This window comes from Aethalodelphis obliquidens, unplaced genomic scaffold, assembly GCF_003676395.1.
Source record: "Aethalodelphis obliquidens isolate GAN/ISIS:26980383/991018 unplaced genomic scaffold, ASM367639v1 scaffold73, whole genome shotgun sequence".
Classification (NCBI taxonomy): Eukaryota; Metazoa; Chordata; class Mammalia; order Artiodactyla; family Delphinidae; genus Aethalodelphis; species Aethalodelphis obliquidens.
Genome location: NW_020838017.1, coordinates 8,378,493 through 8,403,984, shown reverse-complemented (window position 1 = coordinate 8,403,984; position 25,492 = coordinate 8,378,493). Strand labels below are relative to the sequence as shown.

The following is a 25,492-nucleotide window of genomic DNA, read 5'->3' as shown; positions in this document are numbered from 1 at the left end:
TGTAATGCATCTTGAAACCAATTAGTGTGAGTCATCCAACTTTTTTCTTCTTTCTTGAAGTTGTTTGGTCTATTCTATATCTTTTTGCCTCTCATATAAATTTAAGAGTCTGCAAAAATCCTGCTGCAATTTTTATTGGAATTGCATTGAGTTTATAGATCAATTGGGGGGAAATTTTACTTTAAGAATATTGAGTCTTTAAAGTAACAAACACAGTGTATCTGTCCTTTTATTTAGACCTTCATTTTTTTAAAATGTGTGTTTTGTAATTTTGTCATACACGTCCTAAACTTATTTTGATCAATTTCTGCTACTTTTTATTATCTTAAAATACTGCTAACTGCTTTGATGCGAATGAGGAGTGTATGGCGTTATATATTCTCTTCCCACCCAAGACTCCAGAAACCAAGGTGCTTCTCTCAGGTTTCTGGGCTCTGGTGCTTAGTCTCAGCTTCAGTCAGAGATCAGACTCTGTCAAACTGGATTGCTGGCCCACCATGATAGAAAGAGTCCATTATTTATTTATGGTTGACTTCTGTTAGGGATAAAGGTATATTTGGTCAGAATGCACATACAGTCTCAAAGGTGCAAGTTGTTTGTTTTTTTGAGAGGAGGGATATTCCTCATGTTTATTTTCTCATAAATTTAAAAATTCATACTTTTATCTGCCAGATGGAACTATCCTTTATAGTTGAAGTAAGGTAAAGTCTTAATGGTAACTATGTGCTTTTTAGACATGACTCAGCAAGTTCATAATAAAACCTATTGCTAGCCACAGTATCCTTGAGGCAGAAAGAAAAGTACAATTATAAATTTATTGCTAAAAAATTAATTGGGGGGGGGGGCTCCCAAAGTACAACAAATTGGCTTTACAGTTTTTACATAGATCCACTAGTAGATTTTCTAGCCCTATGAGGTAGATGGCCTAAAACTAGGTCCCTGGAAATAAGCAAAGGTATATTCCATATTTTGATCATTGCTTGGTAGGTTATCCTCTTTACGTTTACAGAAAACACCACACAGGGCTCTCTATTCTCGAAAACACATGAAAGAGAATTTGGCAGCCCAGGAAATTTAAACGGTTTCAGACTCAATTTAAGATCAAAGGATCTGAGGCCAAGGAAGTCCAGATGATCTCCACAAAGTAAGTGTCAAGGATCTGTAGTGATAATTGTGTCTTGGAATACAGCATATATGGGTGAGACACCTAATAATAATTGTGCAATGACCCTTTGTAATGACACCTGCTATCCTTTAATACAGGTATCAGCCAAGTATATGATAGGGATGAAACATAATGAGGTCATTCTCCTATGCCTAGAGTAATTCTTGTATCTAAAATGTTTGACAAGGATAGTAAGCCCTAGTTTTCAATTCAAAAAATAAAAATAAAAAGACTTGGAATCTTACGGTTTTCTTTCTGCAATAGAAAAAATAAATATCTACCTCAAAATGAGTGCACAGTTTTAGTATGAGTGTACTTATTCTGATAGTGAATATTCTGGTACCATTATTTAAAAATTCTGTTAGTTTTAGTTATAATTTCAGATGACTTAACTGCTTAAGTGCTGTTGATGTCTCAAAAGCTAGGTGGCTGAAATTTCTTTCCCCAGTGCTCTTCATAACACTCTACACTGGCACTGTCTTGAGACCTTAGGTTGGTAGGAAAAGCCTTGTATAATTGTCCAAATACAAATTCTGATATTGAATACTGTGTTAGTTAACTGGAAGTGTAGAAGTATTAAAGAAGGACTGATTAACTTTAAGTAATACACTAGTAGTGAATTTTGACAGTGACTAAAAACAGTTGTTTCATTCTGATGGTCTAACTTTTTTTAAAAAATCATTGAGTAATGTTTTATTGTATGGATGTACCACAACTTGTTTATCTGTTCACCTATTGAAAGACATTTTGGTTACTTCCAAATTTTGGCAATTATGAATAAAGCTGGTGTATAAATGTTATAGGATATGTGTTAAATACATTAGCCATTTGCATGAGAGTTTTCTAAAATACATTTCTGCATCATCTTAGATGATTCTGGATATAAATTTAGACTTTTTCTGCATCACTCATTAAACGTATTTATTACAAGCTAGTAGTAGAGGGGACAAACATTAAATATACACAGACATATTTTATCTGTGTCAAATGGTACAAAGTATATGGTGCTATGAAAGTAAATGATAGAGGGTTTTTAAAAAAATGTTTTGCATATATTTTTCAATTAAACAAATGCCCATTTAATATAAATTATAATACAGTGATACTATTTTCTGACCAATTTTGAGTCCCAGGGTGCAAGATTTTCTAAAGTCTTCATGAAACTTTTTTATAGTTTTTAGAATGCTATGGAAGCATGTCTTCAGAGGCTCTCTCCCTTTTTGCTTTTATAATCTGCTTTAGACTTGGAAACTAGATAATGTAGTTTATTATTATTATTATCTTTATACTAGTGTTAGTAAGGTCTGACACAAGATGAGAGAGTTTACCTTTGCGTAAAGTGCATTTGCCTGTAGGGAATGGAATTTGTAACATCTTCCTTGGCTTGTTAGGAGCCTTTTAGCTCGTTTTTTAGTTCTGTCGTATTTCAGATGGATAGCAGTGCTATTGTCCTACATAAAAATAATATATTTAGAACACAGTACATTTTTGCTCAGATATATTTGTTTCTGCCTTTCAAGGTACACTTTCCTCTATTACTTAGTTTTCTTCATTGATAAAATAAGTAGCATGTTTCTCGATCCCAATTAATTAAATATTTTATTAAAATACACATGAACAGTTAGATCGAGAAACAGAAGTGTATTTTAATTTTACGACCCAGTTACCAATGCCCTAGTGCTGAGTTCTTTATAAATAGTATAAAGAAAGGACATTCACCACTGCTTTACATTGTTATAGCAAGTCTTCATTTCTCTGGTAACTTTCTTAAAAATCTATTTCAGAAGGTAAATGGAGGAAATTAACAGTACAAAAAAAAAAAAGTAAAAGCAGAAGTAGTTTTCAGTACTGTGAAAATAAGGAATAAAAGTACTTGATTTTTTAATTCAAAGTATCAGAGAAATATATTTTACCTCTGGCCAACTCTTTGAGAAGTTACTTAACTGGAAAACCAAATCTGAAAAGAAGAGTATCAGTGATGATTTTGAGCTGCCTCAGCTACCTGAAAGGTTAACTGCCTATTACACTGTCTTCTGGAGCCCAGTTAAAGAAAGACCACATGGTTATAGACAAGAACATAGTATTGTCTCTGTTATAGATAGGGGGAGGAAAGACCCAGTTTTTTATTAAGTTCTTTTACAAGAAGGAAGGAACAAAGCATCTTGTAGCTGCAAGAGAAAGCTATGAAAGGGGTCACTGGATTTGGAGTTGGTAGCAGTAATAGCGGCAGAAAAGTGTTGAGAATGGCTTGCCAGTTGGGTGATGAAGACTGCCAGCATAAATTTTCAAAACTGTGGAGCTCTAGGACTGAGCTTAAGAGGCTAATAATCAATTACTAAGGAAAAAAAAAATAAAAAACTAACATACTTAGTAGACGATTGATACTCGTGTTGTAAGATTTTCAGCCTACTTTTAAAAGTACTCCTAGAATTGTAATGATATATTATGGGAGCTTCTGCATTTGACCTTTTTTCTATAAAAACATTAATAGTTAATTCAGTTTCTAATCATGTCTCAAAAGACCAAAACCAGAATCTGAGTCTTCTCTAAACAAATTATGTTGGGGATTTATTAACAAGCATTGTAGTATTCAGGACTTTGCATTTAACTTAGGTTTTTCTTTGTTATATATTTAGTTGCTCTCCCTCTCCTTTAAACTCTTGAGTTACATCCTAATGCCTTCAGTTTTGTAAACTATTCCCAGGAATCCCTTTTAACCCATAGAAGAGCTCTCTTCATTAATTCATTCCTGTGGTTTAAAAGCATCCCCAGAGTTTGTGCTCCTGGAAAGCTTTTTCCTCCTTGTTTGGTAAAGCTCCTTCTCTCTCTTCCTCATCTTTTATATTGTCTAGAAACGACTGTGGTCTCTAAAATGCCTCCTTATGCTAAAAAAGAGCTGAACTGATGGTGTTTGTCCTTTTTAGCCATTTTCAGTTGTGTGTCATTTGAATAATTGTCCAAAAGCCGTAAATTGCTTAACTTCTCTATGCCTTAGTTTTCTCTTTTGTAAAACCTTACCCAACACATTGTAAGCCCTCAAATTTTAGCTGCTGCTATCATTACTAATGTTATAGACTTGGTGTTTGTGTCCCCCCAAATTCATATGTCCTAACTCCCAATGTGAAGGTATTTGGAGATGGGGTCTTTGGGAGATAATTAGAGTTAGGTGAAGTCATGAGGCTGGGACCCTCATGATTGGATTAGTGCCCTAATAAGAAGAGACCGTCTGTGCTCCCACAAAGAAGAGGTCATGTGAGCACACAGTGAGAAGGCAGCTTGTCTACAACCAAGGAGAGAGTCCTCCTCATAAGCAGACCTTGCTCTATTCAATCTTCCAGCCTCTGGAACTGTGAGAAAATAAGTTTTTGTTGTTTATGGTATTTTGTTAAGGCAGCACAAGCAGACTAAGACAGTCATCATCATCAATGATATTATGTTAAATACTATGCATAATTTATCCAAAAGATAGTAGTATATATACTGAATTATATAATGTAATAAGGAACTTTGAAGATGATGGGAATATAATTCTTTTTCATTAGATGTAAAGAAGGTAAGTGTAACTTAAGCATCTTTGAATAGTTTGCATTTCTTGATGCATCTTGTTATTCACCAAGTAGTAGGTAAGTAATTCATAGAGAAGAGGAGTAAGCAATATAGATATTGAAAGCACGCTTAGTCTGTTTTATTAAACAATATAGATACTGAAAGCAAGCTTGGTCTCCTTTATTTTACTATTTGCTATCTTTGTTTGACCCTTTTTCTCATTTTGCCCCCTAGGGCTCTAACTTGCAGACTCATTGTGGAAAATCTTAAGGCCATTTTAAGTGTGTCATTCTTCTACCTTTACGCCACAAAGGAGTCAGCTACCCAGACATCCCTCTCTATTCAAGTGATTTATCACTTGCTGTGTGCATCACCTTGTAGGGACTATGCTGCTGTGTAACTGTGAAGCCTCTTAGAAGCTATCTTATTGTTTTCACTGATTCCATCATTTACTAGGTGTTTGACCTTAAGCAACTAATTTCTCTGTATCTCAGTTTCTGCTTTTGAAAAAGTTGATCCTAATAGTGCCTACTTACAGGGTATATGTAATGATTAAATAGCTTAATATATGGACATAGCAGGCACTATTGAAGTGTTAGCTGTTTTTGTTGTTACTGGTATTGCTTTTATTTCCATTATCAATAATACTTGTTAACTCTGATAGAGGTTTGAATGCCCCTTGGGAAATGAATGATTATCTGTGATCCCCAGACTATTTTAGAATTTTCAGAACCTAGATTTATATATCACAATGTGTATTGTAATTTTTACTTGTGATTGTCATTATAGTAATATACTGTTTTAGTGTGAATATGTATTGGACTCCTCTGTAGAATTGTCCTTATGATTTTAATTTTAGTTCACCATAGCAAATTTAATATAACTACACAGAATATTATACTTGTTTATTAAAATGTTGGATTTTATCATACCTACTAGAATGGCTGTAATAAAAAAAAAGAGAGGAAATAGCAGAAGCCACTTAACATTGTTTCAAACTGCTTATACCTTGGATTATGTCAGACTATTTCTCAGGTTTAATTCTAAATTTACAGTTCATTATTTTCTAAGATCAACCTATTTCTTTAAAATAATTCTTAGATTTATTGATTATTGCTCAACATACCCTTTGTTTAAGCTTGGGCTACTTCATGAGTGCCTATTAATTTTGACCCTTTTTAATGTTAATAAAAGTGTAAACTTTTGAAGTAACCTAAAATTATGGTTACATTTGTTTACGTTTTTTGTAAAATAAAATTTAAAAGAGACCTAGCTTCCTTATTTTATATAATTTACATGAAATTATTTTCTCTAATGTCTCTTTTGTCTTAACTAATAAATGAAGTCACCAAATGATTTTAATTTTTTCACAATTTCTTCCAATAATCTAGAAAACTTATTTTAAATACGACTCTAAGCCAGTAATAATAAAAACATTACTTTGTTGATTTATCGTATTCCTCTATTTCATTACTTACTTTTATATAAAATATCTGCTTACAAAATATCTTTTGAAATAAATATGCTTTATTCATTAGAGAGGAAGGTAAACTAACCTAATCTGCTATAATTACCATTTTAATTTGATAATTTAATTTTTAACATGTATGAATTAATAAGCCATAGTTAAACATTTCTGATTTTATAAAGGCATAGGGCATTTTTTAAATGTTTTGAGTAAGACATTTACTGTATTACACTTTAAACCCCATTAATTTACTATCTAGTTACCTACCTCCTTGAGTATTTGGGCAGAGATGACCAGGTTTTGGCCCCCCCTTGATTTCTTTTTTTGTTTGTTTATAAAAGCTATTTGAAAAGGTTATGTATGTTATTTATATATATTCTTTTTCATATTCTTTTCCATATGGTTTATCACAGGATATTGAATATAGTTCCTTGTGCTGTATAGTAGGACCTTATTGTTTATCCATCCTATATATAATATCCAGTTTGCATCTGCTAATCTCCCTCCTCTCCTTCTCCCTTGATTTCTTATTACCAAATTATTTATATCAATTTGTAGACAGGTAATTTGTGTGAAAAAACTAGTCTGTTTTTCCACCTACTGCTATTTTATAGAAAACTATTAAGTACCCCATAATAGAAGATTTTATGGACAAAGAAATTGGGAAAAATCTCACGGTATAAACTCCCTTATTATTAATAATGCATAATGAACACTGGCATGTTAAAAGACTTGAGAAGACCTCTGGTAAAATTAGACATTTGTTACTTTAACTTATTAGTTCCTGAGCTTTGTGCATGACTTCCCTAATGCTTATTTATATACAAAGAAATGATGATTCTATAATATAGATTATATTTTGAGAAATGTTAGTGTAGTCTAATGCTTTTATTTTTAACATTAAAGATTCTTAGAGTCTAAGTAGTTTTAGCCTGTGGTGGCTGGTTGGTTTTGGCAGAATCAGGCCTGGGAACTCTTCGTAGTTCTCACATGACATTATGTAGATCCCCACCCTTCCTTTGCAGTAAATAAAAAGATGAGGCCTGCATTGCACTAAATTGATATAATATCAACATTATTATTATTGAAACCATGGTAAAAATAACTAAATTTGTCTTACATCATTTGATTTTTACAGCAGAAACAGTTGTGTGACTTTAATTTTCTTTATAAATGTCATTGAATAGAATATATTGTGAAAGAATAGGGGCTTTTCCTAGTTACTGGTCATTGCTTTATTTTGTAGAAAAATAAGAGATTGACACACACACACAACTAACTGTTTATCTACCTACTTACCTGTCTGTCTACAGTCAAATCTCAAATTCTTCACTATTGTTGATAGTATGGAGGTAAATTGGCTGCATAGCAAAGAAGCAGCAGAATGTCTAGTTTTAGTTTCCTTTTGTCCCCAAGGTCCTAGCAGATTTCCTAAAACTGCCCATGACAAAGATAAACTATGAGTTTAGAAAGTTCACTTCAAGCTGAAAGTTTTAATTTTATATCAAGGGCTTTGCATTTACATTGAATATGTCCTTTTAGATAAAGAGATGTTTATAAACCTTGGTTCTTTAGGTTCTTGGCTGAAATATTTTGTCAACAAGACCATATTACTGTCTAGGAGGGGAAAGCAAAGATAGTGCTAAGGTTTTCCTGAGCCTTATCTCAGCTTCAGTTTCCTGGAGTTTCCCAAAACCCATTTACACCACAATTGAGTAATTGAGAATCTTGAAAGATTTAAAGTAGTGGAGAAAGTGGTATAGTTTGAAATATTTGCATAACGCCATTTGGACCTCAGCTCAACCCCTAAGGATGCATTTTTAGAAGAAGCCAACAGAGCTTCTTCTGTGCCTTCATGTGGATAACCATGAACAGAGATTAAATCCTTGAACAATGTATTTCTCTTTCCCAATTCTAATAGGTAAGCATATCTAACTAGCTTCCTAATGGGCAGTAGCACAGATATCTCAAAATCAAACATATGTTTTAGCAGTTTGCCTCCATGTTTAAAAGTCGATGACTGCAAGAGGCAGGAGATACGTAATATTTGTTAAGCACTTTGTATGTATGCAGCACTGCAGTGAACACTAAAACAGTTCTGCCCTCAGCGAGCTTGTACTTATATACTAATATAAACTGGGGAAAAAAACTGCTTGTAAATGTTCAAATGTTTGAATCGAAGTGGGGGTTATAAACATCCTCTAAGAACTTGAACAAGGCCAGAAGAACAAACAGAATTTAAATAAGTGGAAACTGAAACACTTCAGGTGTAAGGGAGCAAAAGATGGGTGGAAAAAAAAAAGAACAAGACGGCCTCCAGCATAACTCATAATGTAATAGGGAGCACAGCTCTATGAATGAAAAGGATGACAGTGGGGAAAGAAGAGTTGAATGATTGAATGACTTAGCATAGAAGCGTCAGCTTCAGTTTTCCAAATACAACACGCGTGTCTTGTTCTTGTTTTGGTGGAAAAGCTTTTGGTCTTTCATCATTGAGTATGATTCAGCTGTGAGTTTTCCATTATTATCTTCATTAAGTTAAGGTAGTTTCCTTCTATTCCTAGTTTGACTATTTTTATAATGATAGGGTGTTGAGTTTGTCAAATGCTTTTTCTTTGTCAGTTAAGATGATCATATAGTTTTCTTCATTCTGTTAATGAGGTATATAACATTGATTGATTTTTCATATGTTGAACCATCCTTGCACTGCCTCCTGTCTTTGTAATTAAAGTTTTATTGGAGCAAAGCCAAACTCATTTGTTTACATATTGTCTGTGGCTACTTCGATACTACAAAGTCAGAAATTAGTAGTTATGACAGAGGCCATATGATTTGCAAAGCGTAAAATATTTACTATTTGGTCCTCAGAAAACATTTCCTGACTTCTGCTTCTAGAATCATCAGTATCAACATAGTTCTTCAGTATTTTTTTAGTAGATATTCGCTGGTCTGTACTGACCAATATTGTGTAAATTGCTTTTCTTAATAAACTTACAGTTTATCTTCCTGCCATACAATAGGTAAGGGTTATAATTTGGTTAAGGAGATGTTAGATAAATAATGATTTTTAAGAGAAATATTAATTCGAATAATGAATTTGTTAATGGCTTTTCTAATTTAACTTCATGGCTTATATTTTAAAATATCACATTCTGTGTTGTTTATGGAGTTTATGTTTTCTTTTCCATAGGTGTATGTGGAATTTGATCATCTTGAGTGGGATAAACGAGAGTGGGTTAAAGTTTATGAAGATTTTTCAACCTTCTTGGTGGAATACCACTTAATCTGGGCCAGAAGGAACAACCCTAGCCAGACTCAGGGATCAAAGAGCAAACAGATTCAGTGGCCTGCATTGGTAAGATCTATATTCCTATTTCATTAAGCATTTTCAGTTGTTTGTTTTAAAAGAATAAGAGCTAAATATAAGTTTAGATTTATCTTAGTGATTATAGGTTAATATTCCTGAGGAGGCTCGGAAGTATCTGGCAGATATTTCAAAATATTGCTTTCATTTTGTTAAAGAATTCTGTGTGTCTTTTTGTTAGTACTCTTTCAGCATATTTAGTCCACAAATAGTTTATTCTGTTCAACTAGGGGAAACATGAATTGACAACTGCTGAGAGATACTTGATTGATTTGTATGCAGTGTGAAAGAACTGTGTTGAATGAGACTTTGTAGGTGAACGATAAGAGGGTACTTTTTATAAATCATTCAGTAGCATATAATTTTCCTTAGTTCGTTAAATTTTGTCAAAATTGAGTGAGTCATTGTGGATAATAGCAGATATTTAATGTGAAATTCCGGTTGACCCTTGAACAACATGGACTTGAACTGTGGGGTCCACTTATACATGGATTTTTTTCAATAAATATATACCCCTGTACTGTACTATTTACAGCTGGTTGAATCTGCAGATGGGGGACTGCAGATATGGAGGGCCAACTATAAAATTATATACACGTATTTTCAACTGCACGGAGGGTCAGGTCATAACCCCCATGTTGTTTAAGGGTCAACTGTGGATGTTAAGGTAATAAGTAAAATTATTTCATATCAGGAGGTATTCCATTTAAGAAAATAGTAGATTTCAATAAATTCTCAATTAGTTTGCAGAGTTTTATAAAAGAAACATACTAACAACAATATCATTAATTCTGTGGGAAAAAAGCCACATCTCTTTAACCATTGTTATCCCTGTTTTCTGGCAGGGTGTTCGGCATTTAATATTTATTCAGTTTGTTTGAATGAAATAATTTTCTTACATTAATATCAAAGAAATATGTTAAAGCCATTGAAACGTTATTTCATGTATTTGGTATATATATTATCAGGGTAGGTACTTCAGATTTTTTCAATAAATTAACTACTTACAAGGATAGTTTTACTTGCTGAGAATTGTAGTGCTTAAAAATTTTCTCTTTTAGTTAGTTAACCCTTTAAAAGTCTGAGGAGTTAAGTGGTTAAAAAGCAAAGACAGAGAGGGAAGGAGAGAGATGATGAAATGAATTAATGGCATTTTAAAAAGAAAATATAATATGGAAAGATGAAAGGTGATACTTATGAGTTATAGTTTTGATAGGATAGTTTGAATACTCTAGGAAAATAAAGAAGATAATTTTATCCATAATAGATTTTAAAAAAATATTTGTTGAATGAATATGTTGGATTGTTAATATGAAGTTTTTTAAAATCGTGACAAGCATGCTTTTTCATTCTCTAAACCTTAACTCAAAAATTGGAAAAAATCTGTAATTATCACATATACGTGAATTTTGTATGAAAAGTCTCAAAAGCAGGAAGCAGTGATATCAGTAATACCAAAAAATATGCCTTAGTGTCATAGTTAAAGAATAAACAGAACTTTAGAAAAATCTTTGCCCTTTATGAGAGAGAGTTAAAATTAAGGTGAATTCCTAATGTATATTTGTAAATTACTGATTTGGGAGAAAATTTCTATTAGGAAATACTGTTTAATAATTTTTATCATAATTTTAGAAATTTGTTTCTGTTGAAAATCTTTTAACCTCACAGAACTACTTGAATAAGAACCAAACTTCTTTTTAAAATTCAACTTTTTTTTTAATATAAAAACAAGTACATATTATTAAAAACTTGGAAAGTGCTAAATGGTATAAACTAGAAAATCATAATCATTCTATTTTGGCTTCCAAGGAATATCTAACTTAATTCTTTGACATATTTTCTTATAAATTATATTTCTCTGCGTTTTTTTTTCAAGCACAGAATTAAATAATTTTTTTGAATTGTGGTGCAATGTGCTTAACGTAGAATTTTCCATTTTACTTACGTTTAAGTGTGAAGTTCAGTGGCGTTAAGTACATTGACATTGTTGTACAATCTACAGAAATTATTCCATCTTACAAAACTGAAACTCTGTACCAATTAAACATCAAGTCCCCATTCCCCCCTTTTCCCAGCCCCTAGCAGCCACCATTTTACTTTCTGTCTCCATGATTTTGACTACTCTGTACCTATATAAGTGGAATCATACAGTATTGTCCTTTTGTGACTGGCTTATTTCACTTAGCACAGTGTCTGCAGTGTTCATCCATGTTGTAGCCTGTGTTAGAATTTCCTTCCTTTATATTATAAGGCTGAATGATATTTCATTGTATGTATGTACCACATCATATTCAGTCGTTTGTCTGTTGGTGTACACTTGTGTTGCTTCCACCTCTTGGCTATTGTGAGGAATACTGCTGTGCTCTTGGGGGTACATATATCTCTTTGAGACCATGCTTTCACTTCTTTGGAGTAAATATTCAGAAGTGTAATTGCTGGATTATATGATACTTCTATCTCTTAATTTTTTTGTGGATACTGTCAGAGCAGCCATACTATTTTACATTCTAGCCAACACTTGCTTTTTTTTTCAGTTTTTTGATAATAGTCATCCTAATGGATATGAGGTGCTATCTCCTTGTTGTTGTGCTTTGCATTTCCCTAATGATTAGTGATGTTGAACATCTTTTCATGTGCTTATTGGCCATTTGTATATCTTTTCTGGAAAAATGATTCTTCAAATTCTTTGACCTTTTTTTTTTTTTTGCGGTACGCGGGCCTCTCACTGCTGTGGCCTCTCCCGTTGCGGAGCACAGGCTCCGGACGCGCAGGCCCAGCGGCCATGGCTCACGGGCCCAGCCGCTCCGTGGCATGTGGGATCCTCCCAGACCAGGGCACGAACCCGTGTCCCCTGCATCGGCAGGCGGACTCTCAACCACTGCGCCACCAGGGAAGCCCTCTTTGACCATTTTTGAATTGGGTTGTTTGTTTTTATGTTGCGTTTTAGGAGTTCTCTGTAGTATTCTGGATATTAATCCCTTATCAGATTTGATCTGCAAAACATTTTCTATCATTCTGTGGGTTGTCTTTTTACTTTGGTGATAATGTCTTTCCATGCACAAAATTTTAAATTTTTCAGTAAGTTAAATTTGTCTATTTTTTTCTTTTATTATCTTTGCCTTTGGTGTCATATCCAAGAAATCACTGCCAAATCCAGAGTCATGAAGTTTTTGTCATATGTTTTCTTCTGAGAGTTTGATTGTTTTAGGCCTTACATGTATGCTGTTGATCCATCTTGAGTTAATTTTTGTATAGGGCATTATATAATATAATATCAACTCCATTCCTCTGTATGTGAATATCCAGTTTCCCAGCACCATTTGTTAAAAAGACTGTCCTTTCTCCACTGAATGTTCTTGACACTATTGTCATAACTTCTTTTGCTGTGTATGTAAGATTTTATTTCTGGGCTCTTTATTCTGTTCTGTTGGTCTCTATGTCTCTCTGTATGCCAGTACCACACTGTTTTGATTTCTGAAGCTTTGTAGGAAGTTTTGAAATCACGAAGTATAAGTTCCTCAACTTTTTTTATTTTCAAGATCGTTTTGGCTGTTTGGTGTCCCTTGAGAATTCCATATGAGTTTCAGGATGGATCTTTCTATATCTGCAAGAAACATGGGGATTTTTATAGGAATTGCATTGAATGTATAGATCGCTTTGGATAGTATTGATCTCTTAACAATAGTAAGCCTTCCAGTCCATGAACACATATCTTTCCATTTATTTATGTCTCTTTTAAATTTTGTTAGCAGTGTTTTATAGTTTCCAGTGTACCAGTGTTTCACTTCTGTGGTTAATTCCTAGGTAATTAATTCTTTTCTATGCTGTTGTATATGGAATTGTTTTGTTAATTTTATTTTCAGATTGTTCATTATTATAGTATAGAAATGCAGTTGACTTCCATGTGCTGATTTTATATCCTTCTGCTTAGCTAACATCCCACTCAATTGTGAAAAAACTGGAAGCTTTTCCGGAAGAGAAGGATGACACTTAGACAAGGGGAAAAAAAAGCATCTAAATTGAAAAAGAAGTAGTAAAATTATTTGTTTGCAGATGGTATGACCTTGTGTGGTCACACACACACATACACACACGCATATACACACATTAAAGCTAATAAGGCAATTCAGAAAAAGCAGCAGGATACAAAATCTGTGCTTCTTTTAATCATAGTTTTAGCTGAAGCTGCATTAAAATTGTAGATCCTGGGTTTTTTTTTTACTTAATGTTTTATCCTATACATTTGTCCTCAATTTTTAAAGGCTGCATAATATTTGATCCTATAATGATCCATTTCCCTAAGGTTTGGTATTGTAGTTGTTTCTAATTTTTTGTGATTATAAATATCATTATAAATATGTAAATCTTTGTCTGAATCTGATTATTTTTAAAATTTAGATTCACGGTAGTAGAGTCACAAGGGTATGAACTTGAAAACAAGAAAAATCTAAAAATATGCTAATACTCTCCACAAATTATTTGAAAGTTGTGCTTACTACTATTGTCCCCAGTGTATGAGTGTTTTCATCTCACCCTGACCTTAACCCCCCAACTCCCCCCAACCCTGCCTGTAAGCGTTGATTACTTATTTTCAGAACATCTTGTAAAACCCAAACAAACATTGGAAAAGGAGGATTTTTACAGTTTAAGAAGTGCAGAATTGAATGTTATTATTTTTATATCTGCTAATTTGATATTTTAAAATACTATTTTAGGGCTTCCCTGGTGGCGCAGTGGTTGAGAGTCCGCCCGCCAATGCAGGGGACGCGGGTTCGTGCCCCGGTGCGGGAAGATCCCACATGCCGCGGAGCGGCTAGGGCCCGTGAGCCATGGCCGCTGAGCCTGCGCGTCCGGAGCCTGTGCTCCGCAGCGGGAGAGGCCACAACAGTGAGAGGCCCGCGTACCGCAAAAAAATAAAATAAAATAAAAAAAAAAAAAACTATTTTATTGTTTTAATTTGCATTTCTTTAATGGGATGAGTACTTTCTCATATTTATTAGGAACTTGTATTTTTGTGAACTTTTTTTCAGTTATTTATTAGGGTTTTGTGTTTTTCTAATATTATGAACTTTTAAAATATTATTACAGATATTGTAACTCTTTGTCGTATTTGTTTCGTGGTTTGCTCAGCTACTTTTATGAGAGAAAGTCTTTTTGAATTGTATGTTTGTATTTAAAGAAAGTCTGTCTTATGTGATATCTTCCTTAATTCAGATAGTCAGGAAGTGTCTTCCTTTCTTCCTATTTCCTTTGTTTGTTTCAGGGGGGTGTAAAAATTAATAGAACAAACAATTAAAATCAGAATGCATGGTATACTCTAGAAAATAATCATTTTAACTTTCATAAGACTTTGCAAATATTCATTTATTATAATACATGTGACTAAGAGTCTTGTTTATCTGTTCAGTAAAATGAGGCTTATTTAAGGAAATCTACAAGCAGCAGTTATGAAACTCAGAATTTTTAAATTCATATAGCATAATGAAATACTATACATACAAATTTGAGTTATTTTAGGGATACATATGAGGTAGTAATAGGCTGAAACACAGTAGAAAGTTAGTCTTGTTTTTAATTCTCTACAGATTTTTGTAGAGAATTAAATGTTTGTAATTCTGTGCACCTGATAGTTGCTTTCCTGTTCCTTTGTACTTAAACATATGTTTGTATTATCTTCTTTCCAGTTGTTTCACACCTTGTATGGTATCTGTTAAATATTACATGTTGGTTATATTATCTAGTCTCCCTCTTATTCTAAGAAGTCAGTGGAAACCAGCAATATACCTGCTGGTTTTTGGAATCATGACAGGACAAAAAAAAACCCTTTTATCTCATTAACCTATTCTAAAGTTTACTTTAAAAGTTTAAAGGTAAATAAAACTGCAATAAAATGTGGGATAGTATAATACCCAGGTTACTTCTCTGGAATTATCTCCTCATCTTTCTTCCCAGGATATCAATAGCAGAACATGTATTGGAGCACCACATATGTAAAATGCTGAAGTGGTGTCTTTTTTTTTTGGCTTGGTCCTGTAAGATCATGGTACCACCTGAGGCCATTTTGATGATGGAGGCCAAGGTAACTTACATTTTTATGTAAGTTACTTAATATGTTGTAAAATTTTATTTTTTAATGAAGCAAAATACTCATGAAATCACATTTATCTGCACCAGGGAAAGAAAGTGTTGCATTCATAATTGAAATCAACGAATCGCCTACCTAACTGGGTTAGGGCCCTGGCTCCATCTCCTTTAGGAAAACTTTCTGTGGGGAGTGGAGCTTCGACCCTAACCCAGCTGGGCTGTAACACTGCTGCATTTTCTAAGGGGCTGAGTTTTCTACTCCTTTTCTGCTGACCCAGCCTTCCAGATCACCCCATCCAGAATTAATTTTACCATCTTTTGCTCCTGTAGAACATTGTTTTTGTATCTTTATTTTAACAACTAGTACATTCTGCTTTGTATTATACCTATTTGTTTACATGTCTGTCTTTCTCTACTAGATTGTAAGTTCTTTGAGGACAGGATCACGTCTTAGTCATCTCTATCACCCTAGGACTCTAGCACAGTGCCTTACCCATCTTAGACAGTGAGGAAATGCTTATTTTAAAGTGATAGATTTACTCTATCCCAGCTAGTGAAAAAGAACCCCACTGGGAGTTATAGCAAGTTTCCAGGCTGTTACTTTATTATGCTAAGATCAAAGGACAAGAGAGCATCATCAGCCAGTTGTGGTAAAAATGTGTTTGTTAAGTTATCAGTTTTACATGACAAGTAGTCAAAAGCAAACAATAAAAATGTTTATAATAGATGCCCTCTTTCTAATCAAATACAAATGTGATTCCTTAAGTTGTCATGGGGGGAAATGAACTTATATTTTCATTTTCAACTAAATATGCCAATCTACAGTAATTTATCTGAATTTCTGGAATGACTTTTAGGAAGCTCTGACTTCTTCTTCCCAATGCAACTTTTCCTTCGCTAGATAAGTTATTCTGGTTTGACCAGGAATTGCGATCAGATCAAAAGCATGTGAACTGGGCTTCCCTGGTGGCGCAGTGGCTGGGAGTCTGCCTGCCGATGCAGGAGACACGGGTTCATGCCCCGGTCCAGGAAGATCCCACGTGCCGCGAAGCGGCTGGGCCCGTGAGCCATGGCCGCTGAGCCTGCGCGTCCGGAGCCTGTGGTCCGCAACGGGAGAGGCCACAACAGTGAGAGGCCCGCGTACCGCAAAAAAAAAAAAAACAAAAAAAACATGTGAACCTTCATCAATATATTTCCTTTAGGCTTTTTGCCTAGTGAAAATACTTTTTAGTTGCTCTCTGTTCTGAAAGAAACCCTCTCAAAGTAGAACAGAATTCGCCTCTCTTTGGGACAAACTTACATTTATGTCTCTCACATTGCCAAACTTGGTTAGATTATGACTTCAGCCAAATTTTGCTGAAATGTGAAGATATGCCACATTCCAGATATGAAATGAGCTTTCACATAAATTCATTTACAGAGTTTTTACATCGACAACTGAGTTTTCAGAATTAGAATTTAAGTTTTACAGTTCTTTGTACTTCAGTAAATAATGAAATGGTAGTAAAGATAATAAACCTTCAGGATTATTATTTCTCAGGAAGGTGAAGCACTTTAAGAGATCAAATTATACATCGTAAAGTATTAAATTTTTTAAATGACAAAGTCTAATACTGGAAAGGATTCCAGTGAATGAGCATGTCTTTCATTTCTTGTGGGTCATAAAATGACATTATTTGGGGGAAAGTATTATTTTGTAAGGACCATAAAGAAGTTTCTACTCTGTGATTCATTAATTCTACTCTTAGGAAATTATCCTTATAAAATAACTCTTAAGAAAGTAAAAATTATAGTCAGTTCACCCAGTGTTTATCAGATACTTAATATGAGCCAGATAGTCCTGCAGATAGAAAAATTAAAGGTATAATGTTACATGCAGGAAGTTGTTCATTAAGTCCTACTAAGGAAGAAGAAAAGAAACAACTTTGATGTCTGAAAATTTGTGAATGGTGTTGAATTAATTTTCTGAGAGGTTATGCAGCTTTAAAAATTATAATTATGAATACTTTAGAGAAACATGGACAAATTAAATTTAAGTAAAACACAAATCTTGATTACAGTGGTGTTAAAATTATGTACTTAGGAAGTATTATAAAGTAATTAAAATTATTCCTTTAGAATGGAAGGCATATGCTTGATTATAATGTTGTTTCAATTAAAAACAACTAGGGCTTCCCTGGTGGCGCAGTGGTTGAGAGTCTGCCTGCTGATGCAGGGGACACGGGTTCGTGCCCCGGTCCAGGAGGATCCCACATGCCGCGGAGCGGCTGGGCCCGTGAGCCATGGCCACTGAGCCTGCGCGTCCGGAGCCTGTGCTCCGCGACAGGCGAGGCCACAGCGGTGAGAGGCCCGCGTACAGCAAAAAAATAAAAATTAAAAAAAAAAGAAAACAACTGTTATTTCCCAAGATATTGGAAATTCTGATGTAATTAGTTTGTCCTGCAGTTTTTACTTTGGAAATAGTTTTCTTCAAATGAATTAGTTTAGTGGTTTGTTTTAGGCTACTGTTGATATACTTTGACATATGCTTTTTATGTTAATACAGCATTTTTTTTTTCATTTTAACATCTTTATTGGAGTATAATTGCTTTACAATGGTATGTTAGTTTCAGCTTCACAACAAAATGAATTAGTTATATATATACATATGTTCCCATATCTCTTCCCTCTTGCGTCTCCCTCCCTCCCACCCTCCCTATCCCACCCCTCCAGGCGGTCACAAAGCACCGAGCTGATCTCCCTGTGCTATGCGGCTGCTTCCCACTAGCTATCTACCTTACGTTTGGTAGTGTATATATGTCCATGCCTCTCTCTTGCTTTGTCACTGTTTACCCTTCCCCCTCCCCATAGCCTCAAGTCCATTCTCTAGTAGTAAGTCTGTGTCTTTATTCCTGTTTCACCCCTAGGTTTTTCATGACATTTTTTTTCCCTTAAATTCCATATATATGTGTTAGCATATGGTATTTGTCTCTCTCTTTCTGACTTACTTCACTCTGTATGACAGACTCTAGGTCTATCCTCCACATTACAAATAGCTCAATTTCGTTTCTTTTTATGGCTGAGTAATATTCCATTGTATATATGTGCCACATCTTCTTTATCCATTCATCCGATGATGGACACTTAGGTTGTTTCCATCTCTGGGCTATTGTAAATAGAGCTGCAGTGAACATTTTGGTACATGACTCTTTTTGAATTATGGTTTTCTCAGGGTATATGCCCAGTAGTGGGATTGCTGGGTCATATGGTAGTTCTATTTGTAGTTTTTTAAGGAACCTCCATACTGTTCTCCACAGTGGCTGTATCAATTTACATTCCCACCAACAGTGTAAGAGGGTTCCCTTTTCTCCACACCCTCTCCAGCATTTATTGTTTCTAGATTTTTTGATGATGGCCATTCTGACTGGTGTGAGATGATATCTCATTGTCGTTTTGATTTGCATTTCTTTAATGATTAGTGATGTTGAGCATTCTTTCATGTGTTTGTTGGCACTCTGTATATCTTCTTTGGAGAAATGTCTATTTAGGTCTTCTGCCCATTTTTGGAATAGGTTGTTTGTTTTTTTGTTATTAGCTGCATGAGCTGCTTATAAATTTTGGAGATTAATCCTTTGTCAGTTGCTTCATTTGCAAATATTTTTGCAAATGAAAAATATTTGCAATATTTGCAAATTATTGCAATATTTGCTTCATTGCAAATATTCTCCCATTCTGAGGGTTGTCTTTTGGTCTTCTTTATGGTTTCCTTTGCTGCACAAAAGCTTTTAAGTTTCATTAGGTCCCATTTGTTTACTTTTGTTTTTATTTCCATTTCTCTTGGAGGTGCGTCAAAAAGGACCTTGCTTAATACAGCATTTTTAATATCTATTCTTAATAGTACAAAGAATTAAGAGTTTCTAATAAAAATGACAGTTGAAACAATGACCAAGTAAAATATAATAAAGATTATTTAAGATTTGTTTTTAATTCAGTCTGAATTACTGTTTACTTATAGATTTACATGGCATGATATGACCTTAGAGATCTTCTAGTCACAGATTCAGAGAATGTAATTGCTGAAAAAGACAACAGAAGCCTAGCAGTCATCTAGGAAGGCAATGTAATATATTAAGAACATAAGCCTTGATGTTGGATTTCCTGGTTCAGGTCTCTACTCTGCCCTTTACTCTTAATATCTGGAAGAAATTAAATCATTTATTCTCCCTGTGTCTCACTGTCTTCATAATAGTAGTGCCTACCATGTAGAGTTGTAAAGGTTAAGCAGCAAAATATATAAATAAAAACCTCAGAACAGCAAGGTCCTACTGTATAACAGGGAACTATATTCAATATCCTGTGGAATAATGGAAAAGAATATTAAAAAGAAAAAAGAATGTCTATATGTATATAACTGAGTCAGTTTGCTGCACAGCACAGATTGGCACAACATTGTAAATCAACTCTACTTCAATTAAAAATTAAATAAAAAAAAAACTTTTGTATAGCACAGCAATGAGTTTAACCAAACTGTACAGTTTTTAGGTGTAATCCCCACAAGACTGCCTCTCTTATAAGTTTGAGGGTTTCCCAGACCTATTCTTCAGTTTGATAATTCACTACAAGGACTCATAAAGCTCACTGAAAACTGGGTACTTGTGCCTGTGATTTATTGCAGAGCCAGGATGCAAATTACAATCAACAAGGGAAGAGATGCCTAGGGCACAAAGTACAGGAGGGTCTGTCTACACATGGACCATGATATTCATAGATAGTATTATCTCCTTCTGGCCACAAAGTGTGATAATTGCAGAGTATTGCCAACCAGAGCCTTTGCTGGCCATAGTTTTCATTGGAGCTCAAGCACATTCTGTCTGCATATCTGAGCTTTAGTCTCTGTTTCTTTCTGGAGATCAGACTAGTACCTTTAGTTATCACTTACTCTGGAAGTTGAAACTGATATTGAAATATCCAAAGTCCCCATCATAAATTAATTGTTGGACAGTCCAGTGGCCAAAGCCCTGAAGCAAACAAAGACACTTATCACAGGGGTCTAAAGATCACCTCCCAGTAGCTGAAATCCAGGCCAGACCTCTCTTTGGGTAGGTAGGGTTGCTGCTTCACTAGACAGGCCACTCCCATAGCCTTTAGCCTGTGCTGTCTTACGGCAATACAGTCATATTTGTCTAGACATCTGCATTTAGTATAGCATTTATATGATAGTCACAGTAATAATAATAGTATGAACATACCCTACATTTGGAAGTGCCAGTGTGGAGTAGGGATAGATTTAAAGAAGCTGCTAATCTGATTTATAAAGCCATTACATACATTTTCATATTCTTGTAGTAATTTATTATTTATTTCCCGTCATGATCTACCACTATTTGTACCTTATGATAAACTTGTACAGAACTATTTAGTATAGAAATTAGCTGATGGTTAGCTAAATCTTGTTATTTCCCAGACCATTCTTTTTCTATCAGTATTACATTCTGAGAAAGCTCAATTTTCTGATACATTTAATTATCAGTATTATTATAAGACTTACATAAGGTAATTGAATCTTACAGTGACAGTGTTATGTCATATCGTAGTATGGTCATGAGATAGTTCAGTTTCACTAAAGAACAATGTCAGTATTGCAGAGGAATTTGCTATGCTCCTAACAATTGAATCTTGCCCATATATCAGATATTATTATGGACAGGCTTAGTTAACAATTGGCCCTTACTCATTTTTTTCTGGATTCTAAGTCAGTTTAGAACAAAGTCAATCACCCTGTCTTAGTTCACAAGCTTGTACTAAGACTGTTTTCCATTGTGTGGTGTTAAGAAGTAAGGCCCACTTCTCTACTACAGGCAGTACACAAGGAATATTGAGAATTATATTAATTATATTAATATTATAACGGTAATACAGGATATGTCTTATTTTGATCAGTCATAGGGGGAAGGGCAGTCATAGTGCATTGGTATAAATTACAGGTGCCCCAGAAGAACTTCCATAGGTTTAGAGGTATGTAGGAATCCCATGGGTGTGCTATGTGAGCCTTAGCAGCTAAGATGGAGGGCCATTTTCCCAAGGCTATTTTGACCTCAACCTGTCAAAAGGACCTTTTGGGTCAGGGTACAAGTCCTTTCCCAGTGCTGGTGCCTAGCATTATTTGTTGAGTCTGCCTGACCCATTTCACTAAAACCTCATTATTTTCATAGGCTGATTGCCATCCCTTGCCTTCCTCCTGGAAGAGACATCCCTCTAATCTCCTTATTCTAGTTAGTAAATCTTTTTCTTCCTAAGCTTGGCCAGGTGTCAGGATCTGCCTCAGTATCTCCCTGACTTTCTTTTTAACTGTTACAGATGACAAGAATCAAGAGATTATATAGTTAGCTTATTTAAAAAATTTTACATTTCTTTATCCAGTGAGCCAGATCTCTACAAGTTGGATCCATCATTTCTAAATTTCACTGGTAACTTTCACCTCTCCTAACTGATCATTGTACAGCTACCGTTCCATACCATGGGTGGCCAAAGGGCCACCTGGGAGTCGAAAGGTTTGTCCTCCACCATCCTGTCATTCTTTTCCCAAACTACATATTTGAGGTGGTTAGCATTTGTTGCATAAATCCCACTTCTGACACCAACTCACTAAGCTCAGCCAATTGTACAGTTTGAGCAAACAGTCTCCGCAAGACAGCCCTTCTGACACCATTGCAAGTTCAAGGCTTTTGAAAACCACCCCCAGGTTCAATTAATTAGCTGGAGGAACTCACAGAACTCACTGAAAACTGTTACGCTCAAGCCCATAGTTTGGTACAGAGAAAAGATACAAATTGAAATCAGTCAAAGGTACAGACTCCCATAGGAGTCTAGACGTGGAGCTCCTGATCATCTTCTTTTTGTGGAGTCGTGGACAGTGTTACCTCTTCCTGGCCACAGTGTATGACAGTATGCATAGATTATTGTCAAACAGGAAAAGCTAAGTCAAACCTTTGGTTTTGATTGTTTTTACTGGGGCTTGATCACAAACTGTTCACATGGCTGACTTTTAGTCTCTAGCCCCTCCCAGACTGTCAGACTAATATCTTTAGTTATCACTTCCTTTGGAGGTCACAGGTGATAATGTATGGCTCAGAGCCCCATCATAGGTCACAGTCACTTATTCTTTGGATATAATTTATTAAAAATCTTTATATCCTAAAATTATTTTGGAATCTTTTTCTTGATTATTTGACCTTTCTATTATAAGTATTTCCCATATCTCTTTGTCTTTTTTGTTATGCTTGGAATTGCTGGGGATTTTTATTTTGTTGCTGTTATAATTCATAGCAGCCAAAAGCAGCTAGCCATATAAAATAAAGGTAGAGATTGTTGGTTGCGTTTTCTTCTTGTCCAGAAATATGGTTGCCTGTCTACCATGTGTTCTCATTTGAGAAATTATTTTCAGTTCTTGTGGGGAAAAACTCTGCTTTGGTGTTGAGTTTTAAACGCTTGCCTCTTTACAAAAGTAGCTTCTCTTTCACTGTATAAATACTTTTTTGTTTTAATTTATAAATGGTTACAAGTAACTTAAAATGAAGCAGCATTATATATATGTCACATGATAATTTCATTCAGTAAATATTTTTTAACATTTACTGTGTGCTAAGCATTATGTAAGTACTGTAAATCCAACAAGTATGGTCCTTGCTGTCTGACACAATTATTTAAATGCAACTGTGAAGAGTTCTATGAAAAATACAGATCTCCCTTGATACTGTTGTAAAGTATATTTATACTTCCATTTGAAAAAATATGATGTAAGTTTTCTTACATGTAATAATATAAGTAATATAACATCGTTAGGTTTTTGAGGGCTTACCAAGTTCCAGGAATTTTTCCCAGTGTTTTTGTATCATCCCTTTGAGACTGATATTTTTATTATCCCTGTTTTACAGATACGCAAACTTGAGACATGGTATAGTTAAGTAAGTTACTGAGGAAAGAAGTAACTGCATTGAAAAGTTTAAATAATTATGTAAGATTAAAAGTGATAATCTTTTCTCATTCTCTTTCATGTATTTCCCATAGGTATCCCTAGTTAACAGATCGTTATATGTCCTTTTAGAATTCCCCACTTTTCCTCCCTTCTCAGTAAATATGCAAATATTCCCCAAAAGTCTTGTTTTAAAACTAAATAGATAACTTACTATGCATGTACTGCTTTATGAATTAAACGTGATTTTGATATCTTAAGGTTGTAAAGTTGAAATGGATATGTGAACCATGAAAGATGGGCAAACCATTGTAGCATCTTGTAAACTGGGTAAACCCAAAGATAATTGTGCTAATCTTGGGGCTCCCCTAGGGATTTCAAAGAATATAAGAATGATTTCCAAGGTCTTTTCTATTCTTCAGGAGGATTTGAAGGTAAGGTGTATCAAAGTAATCCACTTTCACAGTGGAGAAAAGCAGGGCTAACCTTTTTGGGTGAAAAAATAATTACAGATTAAGAAATGTTTTTTATCATTTTGAATGTCTGTCTCCTACTTTTAATTGAGTAATGCCAGGAAATCTCTGGTATTCTGTCCCCACCCCACCCAGTATTCCGACATATAGTGTGTTTGTGGACAAAGTTTATCTTTTATAATCTATGAAGTAGTGGTCGATAATATATATGTAGTGGTGGTAGATACGGGTTTGGATGAAGTCTTTTGCAGTCCTTTTCTTACTATGATGCAGCACTGCTATGTACTGATAGATAGATTGTGTAACCCTAATACTGTTATAATTTTAAATTAAATGCTATTTAAGTTTAGTTTTTCCTCTCCTCATTGGAGTACAAGGAGTCCATTTAAATATAGCATATCTGAAGAACATTTGAGTAATTTTGGAACACCAGATGAATTTTATTTTGGAAAAACAGTGATGCATATAGTCTGCTATTTCAGCTTAATTATGGTGTTTCGGAGCTTTAAATCAGCTTGTCTTAAAACTTCATCATTGTGTACTCCAAATAAAGCTGGATCTGCTTAACTCCTGACTTGGTACCCCTCTCATCATTACATATTATCTAAAATTAATGCACGTGAGCAAACAGTGTCTTTTTTGAATAAGTACCTAGAGAAGACAACACAGAACACAGAACAAAAACTTCTACAAAGTCTTTGCGTCTTTCTCTTAAACCAAGAGCTACTCTCATACAACTGTCCCTCAAAAAATTTTTTTGCCTACTGCTCAACCTTTGACCTTTCTTTGTTCATCCACAAACTGCCTGAATCTTTCTCTTTCAAGAGAAGCTTTATACCCTTTCTTATGTAAATAAATTTCTCACGTAAATAAAAAACCTTTGTTTCAGGGTTTTTATAAATGGTATGAAGGCATTAGGGAATCCTTGTGATAATGGAACAGTTCTGTATAATGGCTATGGTGGTGGTTACATGAATCTTGCACATAGGATAAAATTGAATAGATTGCGTGCACACACACAACTATGTAAACAACATAGTTGACAACTATGAGTGCATGTAAAACTGGTGAAATGAGATTTGTAGTTTGTACCAATATCAGTTTCCTGGTTTTGACATTATGCTATAGTTCTATAAGATGTTACTGTTAAAAGAAACTAGGTGACTTTTTTGCAACTTTTTTCCCTCCTTTCCTGTGAAGGTGTAATTATTGCAAAAGAAAAAAACAGTAGGTCATAACACATGTAAGAGAAATTTGAGAAACACTTGCTTTTTACTTTCTTTTTTAAACAAAGTCTCCATTCTCCTCAACAAAGTGCTGTTAGGCATTTATTTTTTAATTAAAGTAGATTAAATTTTTAAAAAGTAATATAAAGGTTATTGATTAACACAAATAGCCAAAAGATTAGGAAATGATAAAAGTTGTAGAATAAACTAAAGAA

The 25,492-nt window shown here is 34.4% G+C and overlaps 1 protein-coding gene across 5 annotated transcripts in view; it reads left to right on the top strand.

Moving 5' to 3' along the window:
* The window catches only part of JMJD1C (jumonji domain containing 1C), a 308,347-nt gene that overhangs the window by 121,561 nt on the left and 161,294 nt on the right, over window positions 1-25,492 (top strand). For all 5 annotated transcript variants that reach the window (XM_027091871.1, XM_027091869.1, XM_027091868.1 and 2 more), the window contains exon 2: window positions 9,370-9,534. Coding sequence is in view for 4 of the 5 variants with exons in the window: in XM_027091869.1 (XP_026947670.1) it covers window positions 9,370-9,534 (165 nt within the window). In the remaining variant the exon portion in view is untranslated. The remainder of the gene's footprint in view (window positions 1-9,369; window positions 9,535-25,492) is intronic.